Source organism: Halichoerus grypus, chromosome 9 (assembly GCF_964656455.1).
Source record: "Halichoerus grypus chromosome 9, mHalGry1.hap1.1, whole genome shotgun sequence".
In the NCBI taxonomy this organism is placed as follows: Eukaryota; Metazoa; Chordata; class Mammalia; order Carnivora; family Phocidae; genus Halichoerus; species Halichoerus grypus.
In genome coordinates this window covers 109,172,332-109,198,361 of record NC_135720.1, presented here as the reverse complement: position 1 = coordinate 109,198,361, position 26,030 = coordinate 109,172,332, and the positions used below count along the sequence as shown (strand labels likewise).

Sequence of the window (26,030 nt, the reverse complement as noted above, 5' to 3'; positions counted from 1 at the left end):
CATACCATATTCCACACCTCCATACTGTTGCTTGAGAAGTTTCCAAGGCACTCTGTCTTTTGCTTCCCTCCTCTGTTCATTTTTCCAGACATAAATGTGATTACCTTTTGAAGATTTTGTTCAAGTACCACTTCTTCCATACAAGTTTTCCTAAACCTACCATACAAGAGTGGACCATTCCTCTTCCATGTCCCATGGCACTCTCTGTTGCATATTCACTACAGGTCCTCTTCTAGATTGTAAACCCTTTAACAGGTACTGGGGCTTATTCACCTAGCGTAATAACTGGTACATAGCTTCAATTCAATGTTTATTAAATGAATTAATTAATAAGAGCCACTGCTCCTGCAGCTAAGAATAGTCCTTCATGTTTCCCAGAGCCTCTGTAGTAGAATACCTTATATTCTCCACATCATCTAGAATAGCACAGTACTTCAGGTGTTTTATAAAGCAAATACACAATTGGTAAAAAAGTAATGTTTTATTGCCAAAGTCTGGGCAAGACTTTGCATGGATATGTGTGTGTGCACACGTGTGTGTGTGTGTGTGTGAGAGAGAGAGAGAGAGAGAGAGAGAGAGCATGCTTTTTTTTTATTATCTGAATGTTTGATCTTTTTTAAAAAAATTTTTTGTTATGTTAATCCCCATACATTACATCATTAGTTTTAGATGTAGTGTTCCATGATTCATTGTTTGTGCATAACACCCAGTGCTCCATGCAGAACGTGCCCTCCTCAATACCCATCACCAGGCTAACCCATCCTCCCACCCCCCTCCCCTCTAGAACCCTCAGTTTGTTTTTCAGAGTCCATCGTCTCTCATGGTTCATCTCTCCCTCCGATTTCCCCCCCTTCATTCTTCCCCTCCTGCTATCTTCTTTTTTTTTTTTCCTTAACATATATTGCATTATTTGTTTCAGAGGTACAGATCCGAGATTCAACAGTCTTGCACAATTCACAGCGCTTACCAGAGCACATACCCTCCCCAGTGTCTATCACCCAGTTACCCCATCCCTCCCACCCCACCCCCCACTCCAGCAACCCTGAGTTTGTTTCCTGAGATTAAGAATTCGAGAGAGCATGCTTTTGTTCCTCTGCTGCCAGAGTGAAAGGGCATGTGTTCTTGACATCCCAAGTAGGAAGGCAGAATATATTTTATCATGAAAACAATGCTAAAAGTAGTGACTGGATAACACAATTTTTATATTTATTCAGATTTATGAGTCATATTACTATAGAGTGACATTATGAGCTATAAGTAACATAATTCAGCTAAATTAAGCACTGCATTTGTATTTTGGATATCCTGGAAAACTTACTACCTGTGGTGGATACTGTGATGTGCTTTCCAGATACCCCTTCAAGAATGAAGGACTTCGGGGCGCCTGGGTGGCTCAGTTGTTAAGTGTCTGCCTTCGGCTCAGGTCATGATCCCGGGGTCCTGGGATCGAGCCCCGCATCGGGCTCCCTGCTCCATGGGGAGCCTGCTTCTCCCTCTCCCACTCCCCCTGCTTGTGTTCCCTCTCTCGCTGTGTCTCTCTCTCTCTGTCAACTAAAATAAAATCTTTAAAAAAAAAAAAGAATGAAGGACTTCAAGAATAAAACATCTAGAAATAAATTTAGCCAAGGAGGTAAAAGACCTATATATAGAAAGCTACAAGACATTAATGAAAGAAATTGAAGAACACACAAATAAATGGGAAGATATTCTGTGTTCAAGGACTAGAAGAATCAACATTGTTAAAATGTTTATGCTACTCAAAGCAATCTACAGATTCAATGCAATCCATATCAAAATTCCAATGAAATTGTTCAAAGAAATAAATAGACTTCATCAAGATAAAAAGCTTCTGCCCAGCAAAGGAAACAGTCAACAAAACTAAAAGGCAGCCTATGGAATGGGAGAAGATATTTACAAATGACATATCAGATAAAGGGTTCACCATATCCAAGATCTAAAAAGAACTTATCAGACTCAACACCCAGAAAACAAATAATCCAGTCAAGAAATGGGCAGAAGATATGAACAGACATTTCTCCAAAGAAGACAAAGAAATGGCCAACAGACACACGAAAAAATGCTCCACATAACTTGTCATCAGGGAAATACAAATCAAAACCACAATGATATGCTGAGCGAAATAAGTCAATCAGAGAAAGACATGTATCATATGACCTCACTGATATGAGGAATTCTTAATCTCAGGAAACACACTGAGGGTTGCTGGAGTGGTGGGGGGTGGGGGGGATGGAGCGGCTGGGTGATAGACATTGGGGAGGGTATGTGCTATGGTGAGCACTGTGAATTGTGCAAGACTGTTGAATCACAGATCTGTACCTCTGAAACAAATAATACATTATGTGTTAAAAAAGAAAAAAGAAGAAGAAGAAGAAGATAGCAGGAGGGGAAGAATGAAGGTGGGGGAAGTCGGAGGGGGAGATGAACCATGAGAGACTATGGACTCTGAAAAACAAACTGAGGGTTCTAGAAGGGAGGGGGTGGGGGATGGGTTAGTCTGGTGATGGGTATTAAAGAGGACACGTTCTGCATGGAGAACTGGGTGTTATACGCAAATAATGAATCATGGAACACTACATCAAAAACTAATGATGTAATGTATGGTGATTAACATAACATAATAAAAAAAATTTAAAAAAAAATAACCACAATGAGATACCACCTTACACCAGTCAGAATGGCTAAAATTAACAAGTCAGGAAACAACAAATGTTAGCAAGGATGTGGAGAAAGGGGAACTCTCTTATACCGTTGGTGGGAATGCAAGCTGGTATAGCCACTCTGGAAAATAGTATGGAGGTTCCTCAAGACATTAAAAATAGAGCTACCCTATGACCCAGAAATTGCACTACTAGGTGTTTACCCCAAAGATACAAATGTATTGATCCAAAGGGGCACCTGAACCCCAATGTTTATAGCAGCAATGTCTACAATAGCCAAACTGTGGAAAGAGGTGAGGTGTCCATTGACAGATGAATGGATAAGGAAGATGTGGTATATATATATACAATGGAATATTGCTCAGCCATCAGAAAGGATGAATACTTACCATTTACATTGACATGGATGGAACTAGAGGGTATTATGCTGAGAGAAATAAGTCATTCAGAGAAAGGCAATTATCATACGGTTAAACTTATATGTGGAATATAAGAAACAGTGCAGAGGATCATAGAGGAAGCGGGGGAAAACTGAATGGGAAGTCATCAGAAAGGGAGAAAAACCATGAGAGACTCTTAACTATAGGAAATTAACTGAGAGCTGCTGGAGGGGACGTGGGTGGGGGGGTGGGGTAATTGCGTAATGGGCATTAAGGACAGCACGTGATGTGATGACCACTGGGTGTTATATGTAACTAATGAATTATTGAACTCTATATATGAAACTAATGATGTACTATATGTTGCCTAATTGAATTTAAATAAAAAATAAAAAAATAAGCAGTCATAAAATTTATGGAATTGCACACACACACATGCACACATACACACACACACACACAGACAATAGCAAAAGCAATATTAAAGAAAGGAAAACAAAGCTGGAGGCATTGTGCTCCCCAATTTCACACTGCTATAATAATTAAAACTATTATAGCTATTACAAAGCTATAATAATTAAAACAATGTGGTATCAGCATAAAAACAGACATACAGATCAATGGAACAGAATAAAGATCCCAGAAACAAACCCATACATACATGGCCAATTAATTAATGACAAAGGAGACAAGAATATGCAATGAGTAAAGGACAGTCTTTTTAACAAATGGTGCTGGGAAAACTGGATAGCTACATGCAGTAGAATGAAACTGGGCCACTATCTTACAATGTACACAAAAATTAACTCAAAATGGATTAAAGATTTGAACGTAAGACCTAAAACCATAAAACTCCTAGAAGGCAGTAAGAATTTATGAATCTGACATCAAAAGCAAAAATAAACAAGTAGGACTACATCATACTGAAAAGTTTCTGCACAGCAAAGGAAACAATCGACAAAATGAAAAGGAAACCTACTGAATGGGAGAAGATATTTACAAATCATATATGTGACAACGGGCTAATATCCAAAATATAAAGAACCCATACAACTCAAAAGCAAAACTAAACAAAACAACAAAAAAACCCCAACAATCCAATTAATAATGGGCAGAAGATCTGAATAGATGTTTTTCCAAAGAAGACACACAGAGGGTCAACAGGCACATGAAAAGATGCTCAACATCTTTAGTATATGTGCTGCCGAAGCAAGCACGATGCTCAACATCTTTAATCATAAGGGAAATGCAAATCAAAAGCATAATGAGATATCACCTTACATTTGTGATATTGGCTATTATCAAAAAGACAAGAAATAACAAGTGTTGGCAAGAATGTAGAGAAAAGGGACCCCCGTGCACTGTTGGTGGGAATGTAAATTGGTGCAGCTACTATGGGAGACAGTATAGAGGTTCCTCAAAAAACTAAAAATAGAACTACCATATGGTCCAGCAATTCCACTTCTAGGTATTGAGCCAAAGAAAAGGAAAATACTAACTTAAAAAGATATATGCATCTCTGTGTTCATTGCAGCATTATTTACAATGCCAAGATATGGAAATGACCTAGTCATTTGATGAATGGATAAAGAAACTGTGAGACACATATGTATATTATTCAATTACAAAAAAGAATTAAGTTTTGCCACTTGTGATAACATGGATGGGCTGACTTCAAGGGCATTATGCTTAGTGAAATAATTCAGACCAGAGAAAGACAGATACTGTAGGATCTCTCTTATATGTGGAATCTAAAAAAAAAACAAAACAAAACAACTCATAGATACAGAGAATAGATTGGTGATTACCAGAGGTGGGGGCTGGGGGCTGAGGAAAATAAAATTTAGGGTGAAAAACAAGAATGAAGGACTTATTCCTCCACCTCCTAAGAGTACATTAGCAGCAAGTCCTCAGTTGTCAACCCTCTTTGGAGATTTTCTCAGCTGAAGAAAACTGCCTCATTCAAAGCCTTGCCTCTTCCATGGGCAGGCCCACACCCAGTGACTGATCATTCTTAATGTAGAAAAGCCCTGTCCCATTGCCTCAACTTGGGACAACTCCAAAGGACTTGCTCAGTGCCAGAGCCCCTGAGGCCTTTGTCAGGACTCTATCACAGCTCAGCCTCTCTGTCTGCCAAGTCCTGCATCTTTCCTTTCCCTTCCACAGCTGTTGGTCCCAAGGGCCCTCTCTAATAAACATCTGGCTGAGACTTTGCTTCCCAGGAAACCCAACCTCCCTGTATATGGGAGAATGAAACCTGAGCTCTAAATAATCAGCTGAAAAATTAATTTTTGAATGCAATGTTTAATAAAATGAAAATGACCTGTGTTCTGACCTAATCTTCATATTTATGATCCTTTATCCTAGAGCCAAAAGATAGGGTTCCCATGCCCAGAACCATTGCTAACTTTCTGTTGCATACATCACTTTGGGCAACGGGTCTTCCACGACTGTTTTGTTTGGGTCCTCTACCAGACCTGAGTGCTGTCCCTTCTTGCAGCAAGTTTTGAAGGAGATTTGAGGGTATCCCTCCTATTAGAAGAATCAATTTGTTGAGGAGGCAATATTCTATCTACTCTATTAACATAATGGAATAGAAATAAAGCCTTTCACCCCATACTTCAGGGCAAGGTGAGAAAGATGGCATTATCTCAGAATAAGAATATTCCGGGGCACCTGGGTGGCTCAGTCGTTAAGCATCTGCCTTCGGCTCAGGTCATGATCCCAGGGTGCTGGGATCGACCCCTGCATTGAGCTCCCTGCTCCGTGGGAAGCCTGCTTCTCCCTCTCCCACTCCCCCTGCTTGTGTTCCCTCTCTTGCTGTGTCTCCCTCTGTCAAATAAATAAATAAGATATTAAAAAAAAAAGAATCTTCCTACAACCAAGTAGGGAAATGAGGATGTTGGCCTGCATTTTACCTGTTTTCTCTTGGTGATTCTAGAATAATACTCACTCATGCTAATGGAAATAAACACAAAGCAAACAATATAATGTAGGCAAACCTTTTCCCCATTCAGGCTCATTTCAACTGGCTACAGCTTCTTCTACCATCTCCTCCCTACTGCCATCAGCAGTCCTCTGCTTTAGTCATTTTACTGAGCACTTGGGTATCAGGCCATGGTCTTCCTCTACATACCTAACCCAGCAATTTTAATGTCCATAGGCAATAGGACACTGCTTCTTTGATACCTCTAGTTCTTTGATTCCTAGCCATATTCAGAATCTGTGTTCTCCTTCCTGACAAAACCGTTTCCCCAAATAATATGGAACTGATGGTTGACTAGGCTACAATTTTTGAGGAATCCTCAAGTCTCCAGGCCCCTTTTTTGAACATTTTCATCATACTAAAAGACAGCTCTATCTACCTACTTATCTCCCTGACTAGATTAAAAATTCCTGAGATGCTCATAGATGATGACTTCCAAGATAGATAGATAGATAGATAGATAGATAGATAGATAGATAGATAGATAATAGATAGATAGATGATAGATAGATAGATAAAGGCACATGGGAGCTCATGGGTGTCTATTGAATCTAACTGAATGTCAGAAGTTGAGTCCCATCTAGGGCCATGCTGCTTTCCTCTAGAAAACACATTGACTCTTATTTGTTTGTTCACTTTTTAGATTTGGAGACCTTTTTGGAATCACAAAGATTATCAGATAAAATAAATGGAAATGGGAGTAAGCCTTGATTTTAAACCTAAAGCAGAGATCTGTTCTCAGTTTCTCTCTCTCCTTTTTCTCTTTTTTGGACATCATTTATTCATTTCATCCAATCTAGGGACCCTTCAAATAGGAGGGATGCAAAGATGCATTTCTCAGAGGTAGTGCTCAGAGTAACCTCAATATTATGCCCTGCAGAAGTGAGATTAGCCATGGAGCTAAAGAGAAGGCAATGATCCATTTACTGACTGTCTCTTTAATTGCATTCAAAGGGAAATGCAAGGACAAAAGTGTGGTCAGTTCCAAAAAGAGAGGGTAAGATGGATCATGAGAGGTTTGAAAAGCAAGAGGTGAACCTTTATGCCTGAGGCTTACAACAAAGCAAGTTGGAAAGGATCTTAGAAAACCTAATCTCTATTCTTTTTCTCTGGTTTTATGGATGAGTTTTGCTCTATTGATTTCTCTTTGAGCTCTTCTTTTCAACTTAGTGGATAATGTAACAGTAGCTTTTGGTCCAGAGAGCAATCCTTTAAGCATGGGTAAAGCAAACTCAAAGAATGGACTCCAGGTTTGATGCAGCATGCCAGAGAAGCTCCAGGTTCCCTGTTCTCCTGGCCTTGCCGTAGCTGCATCCTCAGTGCCAGAAGAACTGGGAAAACCAGGAAGAGGGAGAAGAAAGAGTTGTTTATGCCATGGAGAACTGTTGTGGGCTCCCTCCGTTATATCTCTTCATGCTCCTTGCCTCTTCTCTGTTTCCATCACTCCCACCTTGGACTATTTTATTTCCTAAACCATTTACTCACATCTCCAGGCATCTCATCTCCAAGATACTCTAAAGATTTCTTCCACAAATACCTTCCCAGAGCACAGCTATCACCATGCCCCCTCTGTCTTGGTGGTTCCCTGCAACCCAATGAAGGCAATTCCCTGGCGAGGCATTCAAGAAATTAAGTGCAAGAAATTAAAACAACATGAAAGCATATAAAGTTAAAAGGGGACATTCCCATCTATTCCTCTACTCCCTCTCCCTGAAGAAGCCATCCCAACAATTTCCCACTCATTTTTCTAGCCTTATGTCTTCAGACTTCCTGTACTTCTCTAAGACCCCAGCTAAACAAGTACCCTTGCCAACTCTACATATTTTCCCTTGCTTTCCTGTTCCCAAGCCTTTACTCATAATATTCTTTAAATCTGGAATGTAATAGAATGTTCTTCCCTCCATCTTTATCCAAATTCTACCGATCCTTTGAGACCTAACTTCCATGTCACTTGCTTTGTAATGCTTTCCCAATCCACTTATTAAAATCCCTGCCTTCTCCTTTGACTTCCCACAGCATTTCTTCTAGTTCCTGCGTATATAGCACTTGTTACTTTATTCTCTACTCTTTGGGTACCAAGCCAGCCTCTGCTATTTAAATGTAAGCTCCCAGGGGCAAAGACCATTTCTCAGTTTCTGTTGGTGCCCCCTACCACCCCTACCCTTGGACCTTCTGTGCACATAGTGGGGATTCAATACATTCTTAGGAGTGAATAAGAGAAAAGAGCCTGGAGCCTCCAGACTGTGGCTTTGGCTTTCAATTTACCTTTTAAAATGCCAGTGGCTCTTTCAACAGTTTGGCTATTGTGGACGTTGCTGCCATGAACATTGGGGTGCATGTGGCCCTTCTTTTCACTACATCTGTATCTTTGGGGTAAATGCCCAGTAGTGCAATTGCTGGGTCATAGGGTAGCTCTATTTTTAACTTTTTGAGGAAAGAGCCGAGATGCCCTTCAACAGACGAATGGATAAAGAAGATGTGGTCCATCTATACAATGGAATATTGCTCAGCCATCAGAAAGGATGAATACCCAACTTTTGCATCAACATGGATGGAACTGGAGGAGATTATGCTAAGTGAAATAAGTCAAGCAGAGAAAGTCAATTATCATACGGTTTCACGTATGTGTGGAACATAAGGAATAGCATGGAGGACATTAGGAGAAGGAAGGGAAAAGTGAAGGGGGAGAAATTAGAGGGGGAGATGAACCATGAGAGACTCTGGACTCCAGGAAACAAACTGAGGGTTCTGGGGGGAGTTGGGGGATGGGTTAGCCTGGTGATGGGTATTAAGGAGCATGGAGCACTGGGTGTTATCCGCAAACAATGAATCATGGAACACTACAAAACAACTAATGATGTACTGTACTGTATGTGACTAACATAACATAATAAATAAATAAATAAATAAAATACCAGTGGCATCACCTGTGATAAGTGGGTTCTGTTAGCATCTCAGTTAAAGGATGTGGTGAATCATCAGGGGCTTTTGGAATACTGACTGGTTCCAGGTGACTATCTGGAACACACAGAGAACTAAACAAGTAAACAATGACAAAAACCCGAAAAAAAACAAACAAGAAAACCAAACTATCAAAGTCCTGCTATTTTAAAGAGAACCATATGACTCTTTTCAAAATGTAGAGCTGAACAATCCCTCTCGTTGCTTCAATGAAACCAAAACAGACATTTAACCTCCAAAAAAACCAAGAAGCCCCAAAGCCCCTAACCTTCCTTCCTCTGCCTTGGCAGGCTGCTTGCACAATGACTGTGTGGGGCTCTCTAGTGAACCATGAATTTAGTTTCATTTTCTTTTAGTACAAGAAATTTGAAAGAAGTCATTTTTTCAGCATGAAGTGGGGGTGAAGGGAAGGAGGAGGGTCACCAGAGCGGGGACAGCTTCCCAGCAGCCTCAGACTGGACAAGGTCAAATCTACTTGCTTTCTGCATTGAACGCAGCCCAGTGGATGGTTAATAGAAATTGACACCTACATAAGGCAGAAATCTTTCAAAACAACATGCTTATTAATTTTTTTTTTGTATTTGGCTTGGTTTACACAAGCTTCTTGTATAAAATAATGCAATAATAAAAGCCTAATCAGCTCCCAGGATCTTTAAACATTGTAACAAACTATCCCATTACCTGTTGCTTTGCAGCACTAATTCATCCACAGCAATTTCATCCTATCTGTAGTTTTGCCAAGAAATAAAATCAGTCCTTCATCAGTCCCTCCTCCAAATGCTTAGATCATTATCAATCCATTTGTGAGCCTACTCCTACTTAAAGTTACTGCTAGAACTATATCCAACAACAGTTAAAACAACTCAAAAACCCTTTCAACTATAAGGCTCTTCTCCAAAACTCTTTTACCTCATTTGTACTTGGACTTTACAAACAATTTCCATTATTTTTTTTTCAGCGACTTTCTACTCAAATGAACTTAATTCATTTTCCAAACAAAACTAGTTTGTCTTGATAGTAGTATCAAGGGAGGAGAAGAGTTACTGAAAAATTTGACTATAATTATGACTTAGGAGAGAGATTATGAGATGCTGTGGGGAAGAAGAATTATGAGAAGGGAGATGGTGTGGGCAAGAGAAAATAGAAACAGAAAAGGTCTGGCACACAGCAAGGGGCAGGGCAGTGATATCGAGGCCATTTCTGCAGGGGCATAATGGTGTCTGTCTTTGGAGAAGGCCAGTGAACAGTTCTTCCATCATGAGCACAGAGTTCTAACGTACGGGTACTGACTGCGACCTTTCCTATCACTAGAGATGCCAGGCTCTGCTCTCTATAGCCAACCATGCCAACTGCTGCACTGTTCCTTACCTCCACAAAAAACCTCACCAGCCACCTAGAGACCTGGGGCCCATCCTCACCCTTACCCCCCAACATCCATTAGTCACCAAGCCCTGCTCACTCTCCCTCCTAAATGCTTCTGATCCCCCCATCTCTCTCTCATCCCCATCCTTTGGCTTGGACCACTATGCTACAATGGCCTTCTAATTAGTCATTCATACTCTGTGTCCTCTGCCATTCTATTGTGCACACATTATTCAACCTGTCTTCCCAGCCTCTCCCTGCCACATCCCACCACCCATCCTGGCCTTCCACCTCCTAAAATGCTCCTTTCCACCACAAAGACCCCGAAAGCTATTCAAATGATTCCTTCTGCTTACAATATTGCTTCCAGCCACACTCCCCTCCTCATGTCCCTTTCTGGATCTTTCTGATCTTAACTTGAGGTTGGGTTCCCTAGTATGTGCCCCATCAGTAATACAGAGGTGCACTTTTGTAATTAATTGTTCAAATCTCTCTTCTCTGTTAGTCTCTAAGTGCTCTGAGATCAGAGGTTGTGTTTGTCCTTGTATATTCTTGTATAATATGGGGGTAAAACAAGAACTTATAGAATAAGGATTAGATGAGTTAATCCAATCAGACAGCTTTGAATACCACCTGATATATATGCAAGGTTATGTAAGCTGTAGCCATAATAGTAATAATTAGCACGGTACTGGAACAAAGCATGTACTCAATAAATACATGTTGAATGAATAAAGGAATAAATAAATTGATGGATGAACTAATGAATTCACCAATCCAGAGGGTCTCCTTTTTTTAAGAACCAGCTGTTACCCATAACTGAGTACAGGAATATTGTATGGAAAACGGTCACAGAGAGGAATAATTGTTTTCCTGTCTACTGCCACCATGATAAATGGTAAAAATAGCAATTTTGGTTTCCTTTGATTTTGAATTTACTCTACTGTATTGCTAACTAAATATTCAAAGCAAGGAGATTTTGAATTAAGAGATAAAGGGATATAATATCACAAAGTATATTTCCAGGCTTCTTGACCTTGCCTTTATTAATTAAAAAGCGTCCTTCTTGAGGAGTACCATCCTCTAATTAGTCCCAAGCTAAATCCTTTAGAAAACCCTGCATATCAGGTCACCCATCCCAACAAACATTTATACAGAAAATTTCAACCTATGTTGCCAAAAAGGGAAGGTTTTCACCCCTCTGTTCTAGTACCTTCCATATTTCAGATTCCTCAATGTCTTCAAGAGAAAGGCACCAATCACATGACTGTATATCATGCTCTGCTGGTCTAACAAAAAGAGAAAATAACACAAACTAACCCGGGCCTCTAGCCAGGGTTCTGTAGTTGCTGAGAGGACATACTGATCAAAAGCTACAAGTGGGGAAAGTGCCTCTGAGTTGATCCAACCCAGTCAAATCCTACTATCTGACAAAGTTTTGTTTGTTTATTATCCTTTAAGGCAGACTGTGATAATATTTTTAAATTATTTTGCTGCAGATAGCTTATTCGGATTTAGAAATAAATACTGTGTCATCACATTGGCAATGCAACATCTGTCCTTATTCTTTCCCTCCTCTATCAGAGGAAAGGTTTTGTTCCTTTCTCTAACTTTAACTTTTCTCCTGTTGCCCTGGACCCATCTATTTCTGCCTCTGAGCTCTGTGACAATTCATACTTTGTTTTCAGTTCAGTCATCAATTTTGGAAACTGGTATTTAAGAGATTTGATAGTTATAAAAAATAACTATAACAAATAAGTTGTCATTTCTTCATATTTAAAACCAAAAAATGCTATGCTGAATTCCATTATGGAGCATGAGGAATGCCAGACTTGTTTCTTTTTTTTCCTTTTGAGGATAAATTTTACTTGGGGATTTTTGTTATTGCTGCTGCAGCTGCTGCTGGTACAACTTTAAAACCTCAAGAAATACTAGTAATAATAACAACAAGAATTACAATGATGAAGAATAGAATGATATAATTATTTCCATGTTTATTACTTTTTCTATAGATGGATAATTTATGATAGCCTATGTTTTCTCATTTAAGCCTATTTTTTCCATACTTAAGATAATTTATATATATATATAAGTAAATATAACTGACCTGTTTTTCTGTGGAGCAAACTGGATTGGTACCCAAAAGTGCTGACATCCTGGACTTGTGTGGTTGCTGAGGATGGCAACATCCTCAGACCTTCAGGGTTCCCAGGTGGGAAGGGCGAGCTCTGTGAGTGTCTACATTCACTTCTATCCATGCTGGATAAGTGGAGAGCATCTTGAGCTTTCTTTTTTTCCTTCTTTAGCATATTGACCAGAATATCTGAAACTCGATTTAAGGATTTAGTGACTCATGCTAAGTTGGAATGATCAAAACACTAATGTTTCAATTGAGGTTAATATTTCCAACAATATTTGCTATTTGTCATATGGTAAAGAGACCACTGAAGAAGACTTCAACTTCTTGAAGTCATTTATCTAGTTATAGACAGTTTAGGAAGCAACTGGTCTTTCAATATGGCACCATTATATGAAAAATTAGCAAACCCAAAGGTCTTTAAAATGTTCTGAGTTTAAACTGGTAAAGACTCAAAATTCTTATGAAAGGGTTTACAAGAAATAAAATGAACACTTAGTAGGAGTGGGCAAAGGAGCTATGGTTGTATCTGTGAATAAGTAAGACTTGAATCCAGGATGCCGCTCAGGAGGCAGCAGGAGGAGTGGAGAGGGAGAACACCAGAATCCGCCCAACTGGCAGAGCAGCCAAATCAGTTTTGCTGGCCAGAGCACTCCTACATCCAACACATGTTTGCTTAGCATACATTTGAATGGGACTTACAGTCATTTTTTTTAAAAAGTCTCTAAATCTTGGTCCCAAATGGAACTGAAAAGAAGTGAACTGTTAGTACAGATACATTATTTTACAGTGCACCTTTTGGTAGGCCATTTCAATATATTGGGAGCACTGATGAGGATCGATAACATCACTGCATGCCACCCTCCTTTGCTGTTCTTTCCGGCTCCAGATGCTGAGAACTCTAAGGGATTTCTGCCATCACTGAGAGAAAAGACTAAAATCCCTCTTGAGAATCTCAGAGCTCCAAGTGCATATGCAGCAAGCTGAATTGCAGGCCTCCAGCGTCCCCAGAGATGGTGAGTGAGGAAATATGGAGGTGGTGGGGAGAGAAGACCGCAACTCAGATGCCTGTTCTTGGGCAAGTCTCATAGGGGTCATTTGATTTCCATTTTCCTCTTCAGCTTTGACTCTAACTTCTTGGAGATTTCCAGAAGCATAATCACTCTTTCTCTCAGAGTCCCTGATGTGGCTTCCAATCTTTGCCTCAAAAGATGTGTCCTTACCAAAGGGGGGTGTGGGCCTTGGCCTGGCAGAGAAGAGCAGTGCTCTGCCCACATCTTCCACTCCTTCTCGTGCAGAACTGATTATCCATAGCATCAGATGCTTCCACTGGCTCACACACTGCACTGGCAATATCCATTCCCTCACCCATTCGACAGTGTGCTGTGGAGCTTGTACTATGTGCCAGGCATGATTCTAGGCAGAGGGATGGAATGATGAAAAGGCAGACTAGTTTCTTGCTCTCATGAAGCAGATGTCCTCCTCGGGAAAGTCAGATCTCAAGTACATGCACTGAATGTTAGAGGATGAAAGGATAGCTAATTTTTAAAAGGTCAAGAATGACTGAGCAGCTACTCTACATTGAGTGCTCACAAAAGACTTAGGAGATTGCCATTTGAGCTGAACATGAAGAGGCAGTGGCCAGAGGAAGAGTATGTCAGCAGAGCTCATGGCTAGCGCTAAAACCCTCAGGAGAAGGGCCTTCTCAGTGGCTCCCAACAGGGGCTATTTTACCACTCAAAGGATGTTTGCCACATCTAGAAGCATTTTTGGTTGTTGTACTGCAGTGGGGGGGGGGCAGGTGTTGGTTACTTAAGTCTAGTGGGTAGAGGCCAGAGAGGCTGCAAAACATCCTACAATGCACAGGGGAGCCCCCACAACAGAGAATTATACAGCTCCAAATGTTGAAAGTGCCAAGGTTGAGAAACCTGGTGTTAGAACAACCACAGAAAGGACACTGTGACCAAAGCCTAACACATACAGGAGAGAGACATAATAAATGAAATCAGGGGCTTGGCAGGGGCTCCATCATGTAGGGACTTGTGATCTGGAGTAAGGAGCTAAGGCTCATTCTAACAAGCCCTGGCAGAATTTAACCAGAGATGTGCAGCATTCTGATGTACATTTCATGATGATCAGAGTACAGATTTATCTTCTTGGCTGCCTTCCTTCTTCCCACCTTTCCTTTGTCTTCTTCCTGTGCCCATTCCATTTAACTTGGGCCTTTGTTGTGCGGGGTCCTAAATGACACACTGTTACATGTTTGGCGAAGGGGTGTCTGAACTTTACTCAGACTGATAATGTCACTGAAATGACACCATTTTCACTCCCTTTCCAAGAAGAGTGTTCAATGTCATTCGCTGTCATTTTGGTTGCTTTACCGTCTTTTGTTGAGCTCAAGTATTACCACCTGTTTTTCTCATATACCAGATCTTTCTCATTCCTCCTGTCAGTCTTCGCCTTGGTGGTTCTACAAATGAGATGTGAAAATATCCTCCAACCTGGCTGTGAGAAACCTTGAAATTTCAACAGCCTTTCTTGGTTATTAGCTCTTGATGAGCACAAGATTTGTGATGAGTAGATCTGAGCTGCAATTTTTCCTCCTTCTGAGTTTGCCCATTGTCTGCAGAGTCATATCTCCCACCCTAGCACACCAAGCACTTTCCAGTACCCCACCTTACTGGTTTTGCTCAGCACTATGAGGTTGGCAAGGCAGGCTCTACGGTCCTACTACTAAAGAGTAGGAAACCATTCCATTGAATAGCTGTGGAGCTAATGCAGGAAGAGCGAGGATGTCAATCCAGGTGTGAACTTGAAGTTCAGCGATCTTTTCACCATGGCTCCTACATACCATCATTTTGAACATGAGTCTCAGAAGGAGGAGATGCTGCTCAGGTCATTCCCAGTCAGTGAAGAATCCAGCGCAGCCCCACATGAACAGTGGTACCTGGATCTGGTGGTCAATAAGGGAGATGATGTATGTCTCTCTGTCACTCTCCTGTTTAAATAAACATACATGTGTAAGCCCAGACTTGTTCCTCGCTGTCATATCTCATCTCATCCCTCCTATAGGCACACACATTCATAAGCCCAGGAGGGGATTAAGAAGTTGGTAGGAGTGTTTAGGGGAGAAGATCCTAAAATAGGATCAAGATTTGGAAAAGAAGCAGAGCTCAGACTGGGGCTGGGGCCAGGCCTGAGGTCTGGGCTGGGAGCATCCCTGGAGCTGGATAGGGTAAGAGAGAGGAACAGGAATGCAGGGTGACCCTGTGGGCAGCACTCACAGATAAGGCCTCGTGTGGGAGTAGAATTCGCAGCTGAACCTACTGTTGTTGGCTGGATAAGAAAGCAGCTAAAACTCACTTGGATCAGGCATAGAGGGTCTGCTAATACTCAGCTAAAATTAGAGAGTGGGGTTCATCAGGCAGTGTGCCTACCTTGTGTGTGGTTTGTTTTTACCTCTTTATTACTGGATGTCCTTCATATAGGTTATTTTTATGCATTTTTTTTCACATTAGCCACAGCTAAAAAGGCCCTTTAGTAATTTTTAAAAATGAACACAAATACCTGTTGATAAGAACTGACCGAAATAACTTCTTGTGCACATTTAAAGTCAGCAAATGCAATGAAAATGTCAAATCTTTTTACAAGAAGCTTGACAGATAAAATGAGAAACAAGACTGAAGAAATGCTGGGGAAACCTGAGGTCTGAGCCCCCAGCCTGTACCTGGAGGCAGCTCCCATGGGCTGCTGGCTCTCGTGGCACCCCAAACACACTGCCTCCTAGAGCCAAAGAGGATTCTATCTTGAACACCCATAGACACTTGCTTCCAAATTTGGGAACATTTGTTAAGTGGAACCTAAAGCAGTAGATCTGGGTTTTAAATAATAAAAAAAAAGTTACATTTAAATCAATCTCTGCTCTCCATAAGCTAAATACCATTTGTCAGTTTTCAGCCACCATTTGAGTGCCACCCACACACCAGCCACAAATTCTGGGCCCTGGTGAGGCTGTGGTCAGCCCAGTGTCCGGTCAGTCAGCTAAAGATAAGCAGCTAACTTACTGGCTCAGAACTAAAACAGAAAGAGCACAGCGGAGTAGTCCAAAAAATATATTTAAAAAAAAAATTTCATGTTAAGAGATGGTGTAAAAAAGACCACGCTTTTCAATAAACTGAAATAGTCCCCATAATAGTAACTGTATCTAGCTAAAAACAAAGTCAAAGTGTTTCTTTTATAGCAACTGTGTTTTTCACTGGTCACTACATTCTCTGTGTGGGAAGGATCTCTCCTAAATGGCAAGAAGCAGTGTGAACTGGAAGCAGGGTGGGGGGCTAGAATGATGGGGCTAGCAGAAGGCACAGAAGTATTCCCCTCCCTCTTGCAAGCCAGGAGAGGGTCAGTTTCTAATCGCTTTGGAAAGGATACTGATTTCATTATCCCTCTGCTGTAGAATGTCTCGGAGCTTTTGGTATTCTTCCTCTTTTAATGGCTCTTGGCAGTCTTGATCTTTGATTTCAGAGGAGACTGTGCTTTTTCCATGAATCTTCTTGTCATTCAATAGTTTCTGTAAGATGAAATAAGAGCTTAGAGCCCATACCTCTCTTCCAAATCTCTTAGTTTCTTGGACTCTTTTTGCCTTCGACAATGCTTGCACAAATCAGGCGTGCCTGTCCTTTCTTGCCTCCTTGTCTCTGCAACACAGCTGCCTTCCCCTTCTCCCTGTCCCCTCTCTCCTCTCCCCTCCCCTTCCTCATCCTGTTCTCTGCTATCATCTCTCTCAGAAATTCCTACTCAAACATGATCCGCTCTTGAACTTCTTTCTCTTTCTCCTTAACCCCATACCACTTGCTTCACATTTTTATTTTATTTATTTTTTTTGTAAGGTCTTTTTTTAAATTTAATTTAATTTTATTATGTTATGTTAGTCACCATACAGTACATCATTAGTTTTTGATGTAGTGTTCCATGATTCATTGTTTGCGTATAACACCCAGTGCTCCATGCAATACATGTCCTCCTTAATACCCATCACTGGGCTAAACCATCCCCCCACCCTCTCCCCTCTAAAACCCCCACACTTTTAAAAATATCACTTATCATGTGTTATAATTATTCTCTACATATATGTCTTCTTCATGACTAACTTATTCAATTTTGCTTTCCCAATGTCTGGCCCATAGCAGACTCACAATAAATGTTTATTATCATAGTGAAGAATGCCAAATTATAAGTGAGGTAGAAATAAAAGTTAATGATATTCCCACTGTGTCATCATGAAAGGTAAAATGTAAGGCAAAGAAAAACTGAGGGTTTATATGGATAAATCTAAACAGCTGGGAAAAACGCAGGACACAATTTTCTTGATATATGTTGAAAATAAATGGTTTTTGAACATGGAATTATTCTGTGTACAAGTTAGAGATTCCTGGCAAAAGAATTACAAGTCTATGGTCTGAGCTTATTCACTGGCAGGTAAGATATAACCTTTGAAGAAATTCCAGAATAATCCCAGCCTTGTTGGAAGATCATAACGTTCTGGACATGTGAAGCTGGATCCTAGCCTTTTAAGAGTTGGTCAACTAGACAAACTTCATTGCAGTTTCAACATGGCAGACAATGCCTTCTACTAGAGGAAATGCTGAACTTTACCTTTAAATGATGGAAACAGTGATGAATTTTACGCATATCAGTGCCAACCTCTAGTCTACTTTCTGGATCTTGGTCTTCCAAAAAGGATGTTATTAGTTTTTCCAGCCTAAAAATACATAATGTATGAGAAGCAACGATGAGCTAGAAACTTTAGAAATTCTAATGGCATTATTTGGTTGGTTAACATTCAAAGTACAGGATATTTTCCCACTTCTTTATGGAAATATAGTTAACTGATTTAACTAAAAATTAAAGGGAAAGAAACATATTGACAAAGTGAAATCTGAAATGATGCAATTATTTGACTACTTTCCGATAAATTTTCTTTTCTTTTTATTATGTTATGTTAATCACCATACATTACATCATTAGTTTTTGATGTAGTGTTCCATGATTCACTATTTGCATATAACACCCGGTGCTCCATTCAGTACATGCCCTCTTTAATACCCATCAACAGGCTAACCAATCCCCCCACACCCCTCCCCTCTAGAACCCTCAGTTTTTTCTCAGAGTCCATAGTCTCTCATGGTTCGTCTCCCCCTCCGACTTCCCCCCCTTCATTTTTACCTTCCTACTATCTTCTTCTTCTTCTTTTAACATATAATGTATTATTTGTTTAGGAGGTACAGGTCTGTGATTGAACAGTCTTACACAATGCACAGCACTCACCATAGCACATACCCTCCCCAATGTCTATCACCCAGCCACCCATGGCTCCCACCCCCCACCACTCCAGCAAACCTCAGTTTGTTTCCTGAGATTAAGAATTCCTCATATCAGTGAGATCATATGATACATGTCTTTCTCTGATTGACTTATTTCACTCAGCATAATACCCTCCAGTTCCATCTACGTCATTGCAAATGGCAAGTTCTCATTCCTTTTGATGGCTGCATAATATTCCCTTGTATATATATACCACATCTTCTTTATCCATTCATCTGTAAATGGACATCTTGGCTCTTTCCACAGTTTGGCTATTGTGGACATTGCTGCTATAAACATGGGGGTGCACGTACCCCTTCAGATCCCTATATTTGAATCTTTGGGGTAAATACCCAGTAGTGCAATTGCTGGATTGTAGGGTAGCTCTATTTTCAACTTTTTGAGGAACCTCCATACTGTTTTCCAGAGTGGTTGCACCAGCTTGCATTCCCACCAACAGTGTAGGAGGGTTCCCCTTTCTCCGCATCCCCGCCAACATCTGTCATTTCCTGATTTGTTAATTTTAGCCATTCTGACTGGTGTGAGGTGGTATCTCATTGAGGTTTTGAATTGGATTTCCCTGATGCCGAGTGATGTTGAGCACTCTTTCATGTGTCTGTTGGCCATTTGGATGTCTTCTTTGGAAAAGTGTCTGTTCATGTCTTCTACCCATTTCTTGATTAGATCATTTGTTCTTTGGGTGTTGAGTTTGGTAAGTTCTTTATAGATTTTGGATACTAGCCCTTTAACTGATATGTAATTTGCAAATATCTTCTCCCATTCTGTCAGTTGTCTTATGGTTTTGTTGACTGTTTCCTTTGCTGTGCAAAAGCTTTTCATCTTGATGAAGTCCCAAGAGTTCATTTTTGCCCTTGCTTCCCTGGCCTTTGGCGATGTTTCTAGGAAGAAGTTGCTGTGGCTGAGGTCGAAGAGGTTGCTGCCTGTGTTCTCCTTTAGGATTTTGATGGACTCCTGTCTCACATTGAGGGCTTTCAACCATTTGGAGTCTATTTTTGTGTGTGGTGTAAGGAAATGGTCCAGTTTCATTCTTCTGCATGTGGCTGTCCAATTTTCCCAGACCATTTGTTGAAGAGACTTTTTTCCATTGGACGTTCTTTCCTGCTTTGTCAAAGATTAGTTGACCACAGAGTTCAGGGTCCATTTCTGGGCTCTCTATTCTGTTCCATTGATCTATGTGTCTGTTTTTGTGCCAGTACCATACTGTCTTGATGATGATAGCTTTGTAATAGAGCTGGAAGTCCGGAATTGTGATGCCGCCAGCTTTGCTTTTCTTTTTCAACATTCCTCTGGCTATTCGGGGTCTTTTCTGGTTCCATACAAATTTTAGGATTATTTGTTCCATTTCTTTGAAAAAGTGGGTGGTATTTTGATGGGGATTGCATTGAATGTGTAGATTGCTCTAGGTAGCATTGACATCTTCACAATATTTATTCTTCCAATCCATGAGCATGGAACGTTTTTCCATTTCTTTGTGTCTTCCTCAACTTGTTTCATGAGTATTTTATAGTATTCTTAGTACAGATCCTTTGCCTCTTTGGTTAGATTTATTCCTAGGTATCTTATGGTTTTGGGTGCAATTGTAAATGGGATCGACTCCTTAATTTCTCTTTCTTCTGTCTTCTTGTTGGCGTATAGGAATGCCACTGATTTCTGTGCGTTGATTTTCTATCCTGCCACTTTACTGAATTCCTGTATGAGTTCTAGCAGTTTTGGGGTGGAGTCTTTTGGGTTTTCCACATAAAGTATCATATCATCTGCAAAGAGTGAGAGTTTGACTTCTTCTTTGCTGATTTAGATGCCTTTTATTTCTTTTTGTTGTCTGATTGCTGTGGCTAGGACTTCTAATACTATGTTGAATAGCAGGGGTGATAGTGGACATCCCTGCCGCGTTCCTGACCTTAGGGGGAAAGCTCTCAGTTTTTCCCCATTGAGTAGGATATTCGCTGTGGGTTTTTCACAGACGGCTTTTATGATATTGAGGTATGTACCCTCTATCCCTATACTCTGATGAGTTTTAATCAAGAAAGATGTTGTACTTTGTCAAATGCTTTTTCTGCATCTATTGAGAGGATCATATGGTTCTTGTTCTTTCTTTTGTTAATGTATTGTATCATGTTGATTGATTTGCAGATGTTGAACCAACCTTGCAGCCCAGGGATAAATCCCACTTGGTTGTGGTGAATAATCCTTTTAATGTACTGTTGGATCCTATTGGCTAGTATTTTGGTGAGAATTTTTGCATTCGTGTTCATCAAGGATATTGGTCTGTAATTCTCCTTTTTGATGGGGTCTTTGTCTGGTTTGGGGATAAAGGTAATGGTGGCCTCATAAAACGAGTTTGGAAGTTTTCCTTCCATTTCTATTTTTTGGAAGAGTTTCAGAAGAATAGGTATTAATTCTTCTTGAAATGTTTGGTAGAACTCCCCTGGGAAGCCATCTGGCCCTGGGCTTTTGTTTGTTGGAAGAGTTTTGATGACTGCTTCAATTTCCCTAGTGGTTATAGGTTTGTTCAGGTTTTCTTTTCTTCCTTGGAAGTTGATACATCTCTAGGAATGCATCCATTTCTTCCAGGTTATCTAATTTGCTGGTATAGAGTTGCTCATAATATGTTCTTATAATTGTTTGTATTTCTTTGGTGTTGGTTGTGATCTCTCCTCTTTCAGTCATGATTTTGTTGATTTGGGTCAGTTCTCTTTTCTTTTTGATAAGTCTGGCCAGGGGTTTATCAATCTTGTTAATTCTTTCAAAGAACCAGCTCCTAGTTTCGTTGATCTGTTCTACTGTTCTTTTGGTTTCTATTTCATTGATTTCTGCTCTGATCTTTATTATTTCTCTTCTCCTGCTGGGTTTAGGCTTTATTTGCAGTGTAGGGTTAGATTGTGTATTTGACACCTTTCCTGTTTCTTGAGAAAGGCTTGTATTGCTATACACTTTCCTCTTAGGACTGCCTTTGCTGCATCCCAAAGATTTTGAACAGTTGTGTTTTCATTTTCATTGGTTTCCATGAATTTTTTTTAACTCTTCTTTAATTTCCTGGTTGACCCATTCATTCTTTAGTAGGATGCTCTTTAGCCTCCATATATTTGAGTTCTTTCCGACTTTCCTCTTGTGATTGAGTTCTAGTTTCAAAGCATTGTGGTCCGAAAATAGGCAGGGAATGATCCCAATCTTTTGGTACTGGTTGAGACCTGATTTATGACCTAGGATGTGATCGATTCTGGAGAATGTTCCATGGGCACTAGAGAAGAATGTGTATTCCGTTGCTTTGGGAGGGAAAGTTCTGAATATGTCTGTGAAGTCCATTTGGTCCAGTGTGTCATTTAAAGTCTTTATTTCCTTGTTGATCTTTTGCTTAGATGATCTGTCCATTTCAGTGAGGGGGGTGTTGAAGTCCCCCACTATTATTGTATTGTTGTCAATGTGTTTCTTTGCTTTTGTTATTGATTGCCTTATATAATTGGCTGCTCCCATGTTAGGGGCATAGATATTTACAATTGTTAGATCTTCTTGTTGGATAGACCCTTTAAGTAGGATATAGTGTCCTTCCTCATCTCTTATTACAGTCTTTGGTTTAAAATCTAATTTGTCTGATATAAGGATTGCCACCCCAGCTTTCTTTTGGTGTCCATTAGCTTGGTAAATGGTTTTCAACCCCTCACTTTCAATCTGGAGGTGTCTTTGGGTCTAAAATGAGTCTCTTGCAGACAGCATATCAATGGGTCTTGTTTTTTTATCCAATCTGATACCCCGTATCTTTTGATTGGGGCATTTAGCCCATTTACATTCAGGGTAACTATTGAAAGATATGAATTTAGTAGTGCCATTGTATTGCCTGTAAGGTGACTGTTACTGTATATTGTCTGTGTTCCTTTCTGGTCTATGTTACTTCTAGGCTCTCTCTTTGCTTAGAGGACCCCTTTCAATATTTCTTGTAGGGCTGGTTTCGTGTTTGCAAATTCCTTTAGTTTTTGTTTGTCCTGGAAGCTTTTTATCTCCTTCTATTTTCATTGACAGCCTAGCTGGATATAGTATTCTTGGCTGCATATTTTTCTTATTTACTGCTCTGAGTATATCACGCCAGTCCTTTCTGGCCTGCCAGGTCTCTGTGGATAGGTCTGTTGCCAATGTAATGTTTCTACCACTGTAGGTTACAGATCTCATCCTGAGCTGCTTTCAGGATTTTCTCTTTGTCCCTGAGACTCCTAAGTTTTACTATTAGATGTCGGGGTGTTGACCTATTTTTATTGATTTTGAGAGGGGTTCTCTGTGTCTCCTGGATTTTGATGCCTGTTTCCTTCCCCAAATTAGGGAAGTTCTCTGCTGTAATTTGCTCCAATATACCTTCTGCCCCTCTCTCTCTTTCTTCTTCTTCTGGGATCCCAATTATTCTAATACTGTTTCATCTTATGGTATCGCTTCTCTCTCGAATTCTGCCCTCATGATCGAGTAGTTGTTTATCTTTTTCTCAGCTTCTTTATTTTCCATCATTTGGTCTTCTATATCACTAATTCTCTTTTCTGCCTTATTTATCCTAGCAGTTAGAGCCTCCATTTTTTAAAATTTTTTTATTGTTATGTTAATCATCATACATTACATCATTAGTATTTGATGTAGTGTTCCATGATTCATTGTTTGCGTATAACACCCAGTGTTCCATTCAGTTAAAGCCTCCACTTTTGATCACACCTCATTAATAGCCTTTTTGATTTCGACTTGGTTAGATTTTAGTTCTTTTATTTCTCCAGAAAGGGTTTCTCTAATAACTTCCATGCTTTTTTCAAGCCCAGCTAGTATCTTTAAAGTAATGATTCTGAACTCTCGATCCGACATTGTACTAATGTCCATATTGAGTAGGTCCCTCGCAGTCGGTACTACCTCTTGTTCTTTTTGTTGAGGTGATTTTTTCCATCTTGTCATTTTGTCCAGAGGAGAACAGATGAATAAAAGAACAAAATGCTAACAGGGTAACAAAGACCCCAGAGAAATATACACTAAACAAATCAGAAGAGACTGAAACTGGGGGAAAAGAAAGGGAAAGAAAGAAAAAAGAAAAAAAGAAAAAAGAAAAAAGAAAAAGATTAAAAAAAAAAGAATATGATCAAATATGATAAGGCTGGTGCATAGATCAGTGCCACACACTAGATTTTGGGCATATTTTGGTCTGTTAGAAGAAACTGCCTCCCAAATTTTAAGGAAAGAAAAACTTATAAATGTATAAAAAGAAGGGTAAATACAATGAAGGGATGGAATATGACTATAATGATGAAAATTATAAAAGGTTTTTATAAAAGGAATTGATAAGATAAGAAGTTGGTTGAAAGAAGAAAGAAGAGGAATTAAAAAAAATGGGAGAGAATGTGATCAGGCAGGAGACTAGAACAAAGCCATACACTAGAGATTTAGGGTATATTTTAGTCTGTTAGAAGAAACTGTATCCCAAAATTTTAAAGAGAGAACAACATATATATATACCAAAAATAAGGTTAACTACTATGAAGGGATTGAATACGACTCTAAAAATGAAAAATAAAAACGATTTTTAAAAAAAGGATTGACAAGATGTTGGTTGAAACAGGGAAAAAGAAAAACTAAAAAAAAAAGAAAACGAAAAAAAGAAAATTAAAAAAATTAACTTTGAAAGACTAAAGAATCATGGTAAAAAAGCCACGAATTCTATGTGCTGTATTCCCCTAGCGCTGGAGTTCTGCTGTTCTCATTGATTGGTAAACTTGGTCTTGGCTGGCTGTTCTTGCTGATCTTCTGGGGGAGGGGCCTGTTGCCATGGTTCCCAAATGTCTTTGCTGGAAGCGGAATTGCCCCGCCCTTGCCAGGTCCGGGCTAAGTAATCTGCTGGGGTTTGCTCTCGGGAGCTTTTGTTCCCTGCAAGCTCTCTGTACAGCTTTGGAGGCCGAGAGTGAAAATGGCGGCCTCCCAATCTCCACCCCAAAGGAGCCGAGAACTTGGGGCCCCATTCCTCAGTGCGCCCCCAGAGAAAAGCAGTCAATCACTCCCGTCTCGCCGGTCTCCGGCCACACTCCGTGCTCACCCGGCTGTGACTGAGCATTTCTATCTCTCGCACCCGACCCTGTGTGGAGTCTCCAAACCCAGCAGATCCCTGCGGTGTGCTCCCGTGCTGCTCCTCCCAGGGGAGGAAGGGGAGTCTCCCTGGATCTGCAGCTTGTTGGGTCCCTACTGGAGGAGCAGTAACCTGACTGTGCCGCAGATCACAGTTTATGGCAACTCCGAGCTTAGAGCCTCCGCCTCGGCTCTGTCTCTGCCACCGGCTTCCCACTCCAATACCTGGGAGCTCTGCCGCACTCAGTCACCCCTGGTCTTCCTTTGACCCTGAGGGTCCTGAGACCACACTGTCCCAGCGAGGGTTCCACCCCCCGCTTAGCCACTGGAGCGACGTCCCTCAGCGGAGCAGACTTCTAAAAGTTCCGATTTTGTGCTCTGCTGCTCTATCACTTGCCGATAGCAGCTGACGGAGGCTCCCTCCCCCGCTGTCTATCTTCCTGAATATTGCCTTGGATTCACTTCTCCACACGTCCTACCTTCCAGAAAGTGGTCGCTTTTCTGTTCAGAGAGTTGCTGCTACTCTTTTCTTCAATCTTCTGTTGAGTTCGTAGGTGTTCAGAATGGTTTGGTCCCTATCTAGCTGAATTCCTGGGACCAGACAAAATTTAGGTCTCCTACTCCTCCGCCATCTTGCTTCTCACTTCCCGATAAATTTTCACACACAGCTTTCAACTGAAGAATCATTTGATTTCTACAAAACATGCATTCTCATGAAGCTGAATTTCCATGCCTCTATGCCTAGTTGCCACAATGCCAGAGAAAGTAATGCAAAAGTTTTCTTTTTATTAGTTTCATTAAAGATTCATGCCATGCCTCATCAGTTTGGACCTCAGTGATGCTCCACAATCCTGCTAATCATCCCTGGTTGACTTATTTTTTTTTTTTATGTTTTTATTGAAATTCCAGTTAGTTAACATACTGTGTAATACTAATTTCAGGTGGACAATATAGTGATTCCATACTTCACTACATCACCTGGTGCTCATCACTACAAGTGCCCTCCTTAATCTCCATCACCTGTTTCACCCATCCCCCCACCCACCTCTCCTCTGGTAACCATCAGTTTA

General features: G+C 40.5%; 1 protein-coding gene across 2 annotated transcripts in view; it reads right to left on the bottom strand.

Annotated features, from left to right (window-relative positions):
• Window positions 1–26,030, bottom strand: part of KIF6 (kinesin family member 6) — a 422,715-nt gene that overhangs the window by 197,802 nt on the left and 198,883 nt on the right. For both annotated transcript variants that reach the window (XM_078055376.1, XM_078055377.1), the window contains 3 exons: window positions 18,157–18,262; window positions 16,933–17,071; window positions 12,475–12,690 (listed from right to left, as the gene is read on the bottom strand). In XM_078055376.1, the coding sequence (XP_077911502.1) occupies window positions 12,475–12,690; window positions 16,933–17,071; window positions 18,157–18,262 (461 nt within the window). The remainder of the gene's footprint in view (window positions 1–12,474; window positions 12,691–16,932; window positions 17,072–18,156; window positions 18,263–26,030) is intronic.